This window comes from Lynx rufus, unplaced genomic scaffold, assembly GCF_022079265.1.
Source record: "Lynx rufus isolate CCGP_SWC_20201006 ecotype Redwood Valley unplaced genomic scaffold, mLynRuf1.p SCAF_1, whole genome shotgun sequence".
Lineage (NCBI taxonomy): Eukaryota > Metazoa > Chordata > Mammalia > Carnivora > Felidae > Lynx > Lynx rufus.
In genome coordinates, this window is record NW_025814823.1 from 232642055 (window position 1) to 232654679 (window position 12625).

General features: G+C 43.3%; 1 protein-coding gene across 1 annotated transcript in view; it reads left to right on the plus strand.

Moving 5' to 3' along the window:
• The window catches only part of SEMA5A (semaphorin 5A), a 305585-nt gene that overhangs the window by 127794 nt on the left and 165166 nt on the right, over window positions 1–12625 (plus strand). The window contains exon 4 of the mRNA XM_047074421.1: window positions 4163–4225. Coding sequence (XP_046930377.1) covers window positions 4163–4225 — 63 coding nt within the window. The remainder of the gene's footprint in view (window positions 1–4162; window positions 4226–12625) is intronic.

Consider the following 12625-nt stretch of genomic DNA (forward strand, 5'->3'; position numbering starts at 1 on the left):
GTACATATATATATATGTATGTGTGTATAATATGTATATATATATATATATACACATATATATATATATATACACATATATATATATATATATATATATATATATACACATATATATATATGTAAAGCCCTCAGGTGGTTGTTAATTTTTGGCACTGTGTAATTAAATTAGTTTTTTTAAATGTTATCTTTTGCCAGTATCTAATTAGCAAAGCCATCTGCTGAAAGAGTAGTGGCCCATCTGCCTAGAATGTTGTTCTCTTCATTTTTATGAAAAGTATCTGCCTTTGCTGGTCCCTGTCTAATTAACTTCTCTCGCTGCGGAATGTGATAATACACAGCTTTGTTTATATACTTCTGAGAACTGTGGACTTATATGTATGTAACACGTACATAGAGCCAATCTTTTCTCTTTCCCACATCGGATCTACTCCTGAGATCCTAGCTCCATTTATCATAGCTTGAGCGTGTGTATGTGCATCATGGTGAGGTATGTGCCGTGTCGCGTTTCCTTACATCCCCAGGATTTCTGCAGATATTAAATGATTTTCTGTAAACCTATTTCCTTTTCCATCGGCCTGTAGCACTGTGGCTTTCCTGAAAGTTGATGATATTGAGAGCTCCAGGGTATCCCTGGGCCTGAGATGAACATGGCTGTTGTTACAATGGAAATGACCACTGTGGAGTTCTCACATTTGGCAAGTGCTGTCCAGATGATGGAAGACACTTATATTTTATCATAAACTAATACCTGGTGTGTGCAAATATCCTGCATATGTCTGTTTCTCTTCCATCGGAGCTCACTAACCACATATCACATGAAAGAGACATTGAACGTGTGCCCATAAAGCAAGTCTGTAAGTGGCTGAATGGCACAGATGTTATCGGTGTGTATTTACAGACAAAACAACACACGATAAAAAAACATTCCACAAACAGGAATCTTCGTGTCTTTTAAGATGTGGATGTCTCACACTCTTCGCCTAGTCTCTATAGCCTGTGGATATCCATGTAACCACAATATTACTGTACTTGTCTGCTGCCAGAAAATATAATGAAGATTGAATGCAGAACAGAAAAGAGAATTAACGTTTTTTTCTCTATGAGGCTATTGTGCAATAGAAAAAGACAAGAGATGATAAAAATTAGATTTAAGAAGACAAAAAAAAAAAAAAAAAAAAAAAAAAAAAACAACCCAGACTCAAGAAAGAAGATCATGAGTGTTATACGGAGATCTGAAACATAGGATGTTAAATGCCTTCACAGTTGTTTTGACTGCCATAAAGATAGGTTCGTGTGGATGGGGAAAGTGTCTTAAAAGGAAGTCAGCTGGAAAGATGGCTTCACAAATCAGCAGTGGGGTTTGTTCCAAAATGATGATGCGTGAAAGAATAACAAAGAATCTTCTTTGAGGATAGAGTGAGAAGGCTTGATTAAAAGAAATTTAATTGATTAGAACAAGTCTTGTGGACGAAAGAAAGTTATGACTTGGTTCAAACATGATTTAATTTCAAACAGAATGAGTAACTCCGAGAAGTACACTCTGGTCCAGGAGGATTCTACTGATACTTGTATTTCTTTCTAATTAAAGTGGTGGGTTTTTTTGGTTGTTTGTTTTTGTTCCCTGCCACCCCCCTCCCACCGCCCCCCCCACCATCCCCAGCTGTGAAGTGGTCAAATGGGTAACCTCTAGTTCAGTGAGGGGATAGAAAGACACTTGGGATTAATCGGGAACATTCGATTTTAGACCAATCCGGAAAAGACATGTTTTCCCACTGTATTCTTTGATAAGTCCTGTGACATCCGGTAATACTTATCCAGCTTCAGAAGAGGTAGCTCAGTCCATTCCTAACATAAATCCTGTCTCTCTCTCCTGTCCTCTGTTCAGGTAGGAAGCGAATCAACAGAAAAGCTATACAGTCATGGTCTTCAATTAATTCTGGATTTGAATATTATTGGAAAACTGGTTATACTGTAATGAAAATGCCTTGGAAGTAACTTTGCTACTTTTAATAACTGTCTTCAGAAAAATCTGTAAGACTCATCCTATTTTCTAGTGGTCTAATCAGCTTGTGGGTGCAGGTACGCTTTCTTGCTAAACTGGATAAAGTCATGACATATTTTTGAAAACTCTCATTCTTTTTTCTATTACTTTCCCCTTCCAGTCCTTGGCCAGTATTTATCTTGAAAACGCAAAGGCTACTTGGGCACTAGGCAGACAGGGGAAACTATTTGTTTGCCATTTCGGCAGAAGGATTGGAACAATTTTGATGGCATTTGATAAATATCCTTGCAACCCTCGGACTAACCATGCTCCTCATAGGTCTTAGGTTTACTGAAAAGGAAATTACTATTTAACTTTCAACAAAATCACTAGATAACAAGAGCCCTTAGGAGTGCCTCTTTATCTAAAGCTTTTGATTGTGTGGTTGTCCTGGTAACTGTATAACTAAATCCCCTTGGTGATAAGAAGTCAAAGTTGCAGTAAGGTCAGCTTTGTTGAAGAGCATGTTGTAGTGTGTTGATTCTGTTTTGAGTTGACCAAAGGGAAGACATATGGGTATCTTTATTTCAATACAAACAACAAAGTCGGTTTTGTAAAGAGATCTGAGAAAGGTCCACTCAGAGTAATAGTAATCACTTATTTTAGGTGAGCCTCGTGGGGACACTAGATCTGCACGTGCTCAGGAAACCCTTATCTCTTCTCGGGAGGTGTCCTCTCTTTTCACGGAAGTATTTGTCATCCTAGCAGGGAATTCAAGTCATTTGTTCGCATCAGATGCTGACTAGCTGTGACTTTATTGCTGCCTTTAAACATTATGAACAGGAAGAAATCACGGAAAGAATTAACGAATTCTCTTATCAGATGTTGACACCCACAAAAATCTCTAAGTCCACACAAGAGGAAACAGTTATAGTATTGTTTCTGTTTGAAAGACACTGAGGGGGTTCTCTTTAGAATACTTTTCTTATGGACTCATATTTGCCAAGAAAGATAAATTATACAAGTTGCAGTGTTTTGTGCTTTAGTCTCTGTTATGTAACATTCTTTGGAGGACAGTCGATACTAGATGATGCTGCTACCATTACTCTGTTATTCTCCTAGGTTTAGGAGAATTGAAAAATGTCTCCTTTCTAGAAGGAAGACTGAAGCCATTATTCTCCTTCCTAATATTGGACAGTAGCTTATTTTTGGCTTTGTTTACTATATTGTCTCACATTGGTTCACACTAACAAAAAATTGTCCCTCGCGTAAATTTTTTTCCCTGATAATGATTTAACGGGTTCTTCAGAAATCCTAAATTCTCTGGAAATTCCAGCTCTCGTAGTAGGATGAAACACAAACCGACAGGAAGACAAAAGATGAACAACTCAGATGCTTCAGTCTGTTCAAAGAAATGATTCACAGTCTCAGCATGTAGACGGTTAACGTGTGCAGGCTTCATTTCTTCCGGTGAAATCAACACTGTATACTATCTCAACTAATCACAGGTTCCCTTTGTGAGTCGGCAGCCGTGTGAAAGTAGGCGTATCAATCTGATCACTGTGAGTTCGATTTGGAAAGTTTGGGAAAAAATGCCCACGGGCTGCAGCTCTAAGTGTTTAGTTAGAGCTGATAACAGTATGAAAATTACTGGCATCAGGTGAAGTGGTTCTTTGCCTGAGCTGTTTGTTTTATTGACTATTCATCATTTATATATGGATCTTGGGACTAAGGATATGCAAAATCATCCTTGCTCCATTATCTTTGAATATTGATAAATGACATACTATTAAGAGAAAACACAAATGTCCAAATGAGTATTCGGATCGTTTTGTTTCGAGGCTGGGCTTTTCCGCATGCTGCGGATCTGTCCTGTGATTTCACTCAAGTGACAGTTTCACTCAAGTGACACCCACTCCTTGCCTGCTTACAGTGATGGGTCTAACTATCACACTGTTACTGCTTCCATGCAAATGCTTAGGGGACCAGTCCTTTCAAAGGCTTTGATTTCAAAGCTAGGTATAAGCCCCTATGCGTGAATTTCGTGGATTTAGTGTAACTTCTTGCTGGCTCCACGGTATGCCCACATTTCCTTATCCCAGTACCGGTGGCTTATTATTTTTTCCCGTTTTTTCAGTCAAAACCATACCAAGTGCTGTCGTTTTGGTGTTTCCTACAGGCTGTGGAGTGGGGCTGTGACGAAGTCACCAAGAAGGCCTGTTACAGTAAGGGCAAATCAAAGGTAAGGAGCGTGTGCCTAAGGAAGGGTGTGGCCACCTGTTGGAAGGAATATATGTGGGGCATTTTAATATGAAGGCCATTCCTGATGATAGTGCCATGGAAATTGGAAACAAGCAAGATGCAAAATATAGGTACAGTGGATTCTCAAAGCTTTAATATTTAAATCAAGATTAACCACGGTTTCCAAAAAGGATTGGGACTATAAGATCCGATCTGATTTGCACAATTAATCATTAGGCTGTGACATGAAATCAATTGGCCGTAATATCATTCAGAAAAATATGGGCCTGAATGTTTGAAGTAACATTTTGATTCCCCCCATCATATCTTAGAGCTAATTCCATAAAGTGACCATTTGATAAATAAAATTATTATATCAGAAATTATGAGGTTTCTTTATAACTTCATCTTAACCTATGTATAAAATAAACTCCTTCTCTCTCTCTGTCTGCTACCCACCCCTTCTCTTTCCATGTGAAAATTTGCATCCCCAAGTTTCTAAGGAAAGAGCAGTTGAATATCACACACACAATGCTTGTTTTGTTTGTTTGTTTGTTTATTTATTTATTTATTTATTTTGAGAGAGAACACAAGCAGGGGAGGGGCAGAGAGAGAATCCCAAGCAGGCTCCCCACTGTTAGTGCGGAGCCCCAGGGCAGGGCTCAAACCCATGAACCGGGAGATCATGACCTGAGCCAAAATCAGGAGTCCGATGCTTACTTGACTAAGCCATCCAGGTGCCCCTGGAAAGAGCAGTTTATAGCCAAGGTTGGAAATGCGTTTCTTGAGCAACTGTGCACGGGGTAGACCTGCTTCCACACAGTTGGCGGGCTCAATAAAAGTAGAGTTCCTTCATCCAAGGAAATCTGTTTCTGAGAAAGTTACACCGCATCATCTCGAGGAAATTCTCTTGCAGCTGGTACATGGGCTCATTATGTCTCGTTCTGACAGTGATGGTCTTACTTTATGGGAGTACGGTCCTTTCCAATGTGAATCACACTCTGTGTTAGAGGGAAGAACAGATACACAAAGAACAGCAAGAAAGGTTCCCTATGCCAATGTGATCCCAGAGCCAAGAGCTTGGGGAAAATGTGGCGAATGGAGTGAGCACTGGTAAAAGATCGTCACACTGTCTGTACTTGGATAAGACTGTTATGCACTTTATTTTACCCATTTGCATTGCCCATTTCTCTGTCTTTCAAGTTAACGGTTTTGAGAGTCAGACATGGAGGGCAGTCTTAACGAACTTAATAATTGGGTTTTCCAAAACTTGAATAACCAGGAAGAAGGAAGAGGGGAAGGAAGACAATGCAATCTTAGCCAGGGAAATGCTTGGAGATGAAGAAAGAGAAAGAAGGCAGAAATTTCCAGGGGCACCTGGGGGGCTCGCTAAGTTACGCATCCGACTTCCACTCAGGTCATGATCGCACGGTCCATGGATTCAAGCCCTGCATCGGGCTCTGTGCTGACACCTCAGAGCCTGGAGCCTGCTTTGGATTCTGTCTGTCTGTCTGTTTGTCTGTCTCTTTCTGCCCCTCCCCTGCTCATGCTCTTTTTCTGTCTGAAAAATAAATAAACATTAAAAAATTAAAAAAAAAAAGTGTCCTTCCCTTCTTTGGCCATAAGTCTCCTTGTGTTCCTTATGTGTTTAAGGATTATTAATGTAGCCAACGTTTCTTTCTGCTTATAGTCTATGTGTCAATAATTTTATAAGAATCAATGTGGTAGCCTTTTCCTAGCAGGTCATTACTACTCAGAGTGAAAAACTGCTTCTGCTGAGTCAAAACTGACCCATGTTTTGCCTTAAGCTATGGCCACTTGGTTGTTTGGTCATGAGGTTGGAAATGAGGCAAGTGACAATCAGAAACAGAGGGGAAAGGCCATCTTTCCTTCCATTAGGTGATGGGCACTTGATTGACATGAGGGATCAATCCTTCCTACCCTCAGCTGAGTTTTCTGAAACACAGAAGACAAGTGAGTGAAGGGAACATTGTCAAATAAAACCAGACCTTCAAGCTCCGTATGTTTCTGGTTTTAATAGGTGAAAAACAATGGCACCTCTCAGTAGTTGTAAATTGATTGAAACGGCATTTGTGGATGGCATTTTTTAAGACTGTCTTAACACAGATGAAGATGAGTTTCACCTGCCAGGACTCGAGGGGAGATCGCACGCTCTCGTGCGTTGTACTAAGTGTATTAATGGGCCCAAACACACTTGTGCACAACCTGTGCTCAGCTGGAATGGAATTCGGTTGTGTAGCCGACCCGTGTGCAGTAAAAGTTCACGTGCGAAAAATAACGTGATGGGCGCGTCGAGGCACCAGCCTAAGCGGCCCTGGAGGGGGGATCTTTGGATGGGGAGAGCAGAAGGAGGGACATCCAGCCTTTCTGTCCTCCTTTACTTGCTCATTTTTCTCATTTAGCAGTACTCATACTTTTTTTTTTTTTAATGTTTATTTCTGAGAAAGAGAGAGAGAGAGCAGGGGAGGGGCAGAGAGGGAGGGAGACACAGAATCCGAAGCAGGGTCCAGGTTCTGAGCTGTCAACACAGAGCCCGACGCAGGGCTCGAACCCGCAAACTGTGAGGTCCTGAGATCTGAGTCAAAGTCAGACACTTAACTGGCGGAGCCACCCGGGCGCCCCTCTGGTAACCAAACTGGGCCACACGGGAGCCCTCTGGTACCTTCTTAAAGTGGCACCTGACACAGCAGCCATCGGGTGAGAGCCCGGAGCCCAGCTGCTGGACACAGAAGAGAAGGAAGTAGGACACTTCCTATATGCAAAGGAGCAGCCAGGCTCGTCCCTGAATTCACGACTCAGACAACCCAAATTTCTCTGTTCTTTTTTTTTTTCCAAGAGAGACCGCCTCTTTTTTGAAAACATTTATTTATTTATTTACTTATATAATTATTTAGAGCGTGCACAAGTGGGGGAAGGGCAGAGAGAGGGAGAGAGAGAATCCCAGGCAGGCTCCGAGCTGTTCCAGCTCCAGGGCTGGAACCCATGAACCGTGAGATCACAACCTGAGCTGAAATCGAGAGTCGGCAGCTCAACTAACTGGGCCACCCAGGCATCTCGAAACTTCTGTTCCTGTTCTGACAGTTCAAGAGGCCAGATCAGAAAACATTTTCACAGAGTCACTTCAGCCACAGCTGTCCCCTTGTCCACGGTTTTGCTTGTGGCAATTTCCATTTCCCACAGCCAATTGTCCCGAAGCAAAGGGTCCTCCTTGTGATCTATCAGAAGGTCAGTAGTGGCCTCACGGCCCGTCACAGCACCTATGGCGTTCACCTGCCTTCTTCTTTTTCTGTTTAAGGTTTTTAAATGTTTATTATTTTTGAGAGAGACAGAGAGTGGGGGAGGGGCAGAGAGAGAGAGAGAGAGACAGAATCGGAAGCAGGCTCCAGGCTCTGACCTGTCAGCACAGAGCCCGACGAGGGGCTCGAACCCACGAACCGTGAGATCGTGACCTGAGTTGAGGTTGGACGCTGAACCGGCTGAGCCACCCAGGCGCCCCTCCCTTCCCTTCTTTTCATCACGTAGGCATCTCACCATCCACAGAAGAAGGGAGGTTGTAACACAGTAAGATATTTTGAGGGAGAGAGAGCGAGAGCCCACATTCACAAAACTTGTACTACGGTGTATTACTATAATTGTGTTTTGTTATTTGTTGCTGTAACCTCTCACCGTGCCTAGCTTCCAGATGAAACTCTATCACAGCTGTGACCGTATAGGAAAACTCATACTATATATAGACAGGGCTTGGTACTAACCGTGATTTCAGGCATCCACTGGGGGGTCTTGGAAAGTGTCCTCATGGATGAAGGAGGCCTGTTGTCACATCTATTTGGAGGAGTGGAATTCAGGCTTTTCTAAATAGCCCTGAGTTTAGAAATGAGAATTCAGCGATTTCGTATTTTTTGTTTGTGCACGGTGTTATGACAACTCACACAGAATTACAAAGTTTCCCTTCTCCCCAAAATGAAAAGAATAATGCAAAATGTGACATCTAGAAAATGAGAAAAATGCCAGCCATTTGGAGTGAATGCATGTTTGTTTTCTCTCTCCCCTAACAGTGGTCTGTGCAGCATGGTGTATACACAGCCGGCATGCCAGGCGCGGGAGGGGGGCTGAGCTGCGGGGCGGTGGGAACATTCCTCAGCTGGCTACAGGGCAGGGGAGAAGAAAGGTGACCCATTTCCCCGCCTCCCGGTACTGCTGGGACCCACACGGGCACCATTTCACATGTAGTCCGTTCAACTGACCGTTCATGGACGGAGGTCAAGAAAATGTCACCAAATCTTTGATTCAGGCCCATTTAGAAGAGAAAGCAGGCACTGAGGCCGCCAGTTCTCTGTGAGGTTTGAGTCCAGTTGTACTTGGAAAATTTTCAGGGAGCCTGGGTGGCTCCGTCAGGTAGGCATCTGACTTCCGCTCAGGTTATGATCTCACGGTTCCGTGAGTTCGAGCCCCTCATCTGGCTCTGAGCTGACAGCACAGAGCCTTCTTGGGATTCTCTCTTTCTCCCCCTCTCTCTCTCTGCCCCTCCCCTGCTTGTGCTCTCTCTCTGTCTCTCAAATAAACTTAAAAATTTTTTCAGCTCACTTTGGGGAAAGAGCATGATGTTACCTACAACGACTCAAACGTTTTCACACAGCGAAAGGAAGAAAAACCCGTTTTTCTGTATTCTAAAATTTTTTAGAATAAAGTCTGTTGTATTACGTTCTTTCTCAAATGCCAGTATAGACACTGGCTTCGAGAATTATTTAAATGTCTATCAAACAAATATTATTTTAAACGCAAACAGGCAGTTCTCCCTGCCCTAACACGGGTTCCTCGTCTGTCTGGGGTCACTCCGCAGCCCTTTCCGCCGTGCCCTGTAGGAAATGCACGGGCTGTCGAGGGCGCCAGGAGCTGCTTGGTGTACAAGCCAGAGTTTATAATTCTCAGTTTTCTTGCTCGTGATCTCATCGCAGTACTTTGAACACCAAGTTCCTAGGATTACTTAGTGGGAGAGTTTTGACTGGAGTCCAGGGCTCTGTGTATGGTTCTTCCTGTGGTTCCCCTGTGGTTCTATTCGCCACGTTGTCCAGCTGTGCAAGGACTGGAAAGAAAACATGACACCGTCGTGCTCAGGAGCCTGGTGGCATGTGGGGGTCGCTTGGACCTTTTCACCCAAAGCACCTGCATTTGGAACTCTTGACCTAAAGCGTGCAGCACGCTACAGTCCTGAATTTATTCCATGTAATTGCTGCAAAAATTGAGGATTCTTTGGGTGAGATGCTAACAACCTGTATAGGTCCTGTGCAGCAAGTTTGGGTTTTTTTAAATTGAGGTGTCCCCAAGAAGTTTTGTGTGGAGTTAGTTCAGTTGAAAACAGTCACATATGTAAATATATGCATAATAAATACACTTTCATTTGTCAATACCTTATGTATTATGTAGCATACAATAGATATGTTAATATATATCCATATACAAATGTGTCTATTTATATCTGTATGCTTATAGGTATGTACATCTCGATTTAAAAATATAGATATGTTGGCATCCATATATTTATTTAAATTTCTGTGGGCACCTGGGTGGCTCATTCGGTTGAGCACCCGACTCTTCATTTCAGCTCAGGTTGTGATCTCATGGCTTGTGAGATCAAGCTCCATGTCAGGCTCTGTGCTCACAGTGCAGAGCCTGCTTGGGACTCTCTCCCTTTCTCTCTGACCCTCCCCTGCTCATGCTCTCTCTCTCTCTCTCTCTCAAAATAAATAAGCTTTTAAACTTGTGTAATCTGTATGCAGCTATATACATATATAATACATGTGTATCTTATACACATATGTCTTACATATATGTCTCATACCCACATGTATGTATACACACACACACACACACACACACACACACACATCTGATTGGATGATGCAATTTCTCAAGATCCAACTGGTCATCGTGACTTTCAATAAACGTACATTGAACGTGAGAGGCACGTGCAGTTCCTATCAATTACTCTTTGGCACTCTGGATGCTTGCAAAGGTGATACATCACTAAGAGAGACATTCTGCTTTCAGTGGGAGCGCTGTGATTAGCATAAATGCTGCCAGGCTCCAGTCCTCACCCTCCACCCCTAGTATCGATGGGCCGGCCGTGGGCTGGGGATTGCTGAGACGTCCACCCTGTTTATAGGTCATCTTTCTACACGGTTACGTTCTTTCTTCAAGCAGAACATACCCCTTGGGGAAAAAATGATGAACTCTGTAAGGAAAAACCAGTTAATTCATTGAGAAAATGGTCCTAAACCGTGTGTTTGCTGTCCTGGGGTCGGGGCCGTAGGTCCTTGAGACCAAGTGGGCATTGGCCTGCCGCCATCTTGAAAGCTCTTCCAATGAGTCAGCAACTATGCATCCCAGCTCTCAATTCAAATAAGAATTGCTTTGAAGTCAAGGACAGGTTGACCCGCCTGCGGGATCACAGGCACACATGGGTTGCTTAATGTTCAAGTGTTATTATCAAAGTGTAGATTGATGACCCTCCTTATCAACAACAGAAGCCATGCGGCAGGCTGCGAGCATCTTTGGAAATCAGCACTGTGGCTTCTTGGAAAAGCAGAATTCATTTAATTCCCTTAAACCACGTTTGTAATACAGAAATGGGATAAAAAGAAACAATTCTTAGATGAGAAAAGGAAACTCGAAGAAATTTAGATGAGTCGATTTACAAGACAAACCTGTAACAGGATCTCCTAACAGGACTTCTACATCAAGCCTGCACTTTAAAACAAGCGGTATTTCTAGAACATTTAAATAACCCACGAAATGGCCAGGCGTGTACCTGTGACCCACAAGGCGATCCACTGGGAAGGAGATTTTCCGCAGGAGAATTTGAGTCTTAGGCTCGGCTGCAGCAGGACATTGATTATGGAGAGCCCGGCACTCGGGCCATTTCCTTTCCTTGGTAATTCTGACTTTCCGATTCCTAAATTTATCTGCTGCTCAGAAGCTAAGTACCTTTACTTTCTTCCATTCCTGTATTTTCTACATTTCTCTTTTGTCTGAACTTACGCCAGTTTCTCTTAAAAAAATTGTCTTGAATGCATTATTTGTTTAGGGTTCACATCCAACCTGCTCCTAGAATCAGCTGAATCAGTCTGTGAATTAAACATGAGGTGACTTTTAAGGGAGTTCAAGCAGGGAGGCTGTGAGCTGAGCTGAGCTGAGCCAGACTTCGGGCAAATGAGTTCAGCTCTTGACACATAAGAAGAAACACAGAAGTACACATGCCTCCAAAAATTCCTCTTATGGGACACAATGGGCAAACGACCTTGTCCTAGCCTCGCTGGTGATAATGCAAACCTCCTCCTCCCTCCGCCTCTCCTCCTCCATCTGGTGCATCCCAGCGTGATCCTGAGCTCATCTAGAACATTACCCTCGTCGGGTCCCATTTACAGTGCAAGGCTGGGTCTGTCCTCCATCCTTGAGAAAAAGACCGTGCAGACATCCATGTCCGATCGTCCTGGTCCTTGACATCTTTCTCCCTCCTGCCTTGCATCCTCACTGAGCAGGGGAGCCCACGGGCACGTGACCATTCTGAGACAGTAGAGCCCCCAAGCACCCTCTCACATTCTTATGGGAACAGGCTTGTTACGATTCTCTGTTCCAGTTGAAATAATATGGCGCCACCCCCACCATTTGCTTTTTTCTAAGATTTACAAAAAGTAGGAGTTGGATCTGTCCTGCCCCTCTGGCGTACTTCTGCAGGCTGGTTATCCCATTCCCTAACCTGCTTCATCAAGGCTGTGATGGGCCTTCATGAATGATAATGACCTCCAGTCCTTTCTTCACTTTGTCTCTCTTTTGGAAGATAAACATCCATTTGTTATCATGATTGTTTCCCTTCCCATAATTGATTAGAGGCACTTGCTTTCTCTCCACCCTGTCTGTAGGCATCCTCTTTCAGTCGGGATCTTGGAATAACGTACCCTTGGCTGTGTTCACGGCTGTAGGACTGCTTCTGGCACATTCTACCTTGTGTCAGTCTCTTGCTTTAAACGGCCACAGACTCCTTCTTGAAAGAATTCTAAAAGCACAGCAAAGAACAAATAAAATCCTCACCTGTGTCCATTGTTTGTAATTTTCCATCTCATATTGATTGCAGTGTCAGGTTTGCGTCTGTTTCATCTGCTAGGGCATCAAACCCTCCCAGCCCATGTTCTCCAAAGTTATCTTTGTCTGTTTGTTTTCGTTTTTGTTTGGTTTTTTGGAGTCTCCCTCAGACATGCTTAGGCTTCAGTTTTTCACGCTTGTCTTTGCACACTCCCGTGCCCCTGTGCTGTCTGATGTGGGCGGTCCCCTGCACCCCTCCTCTGCCTCTTCCCTGTGGTCCCTGAGCCTAGGAATGGAGAAC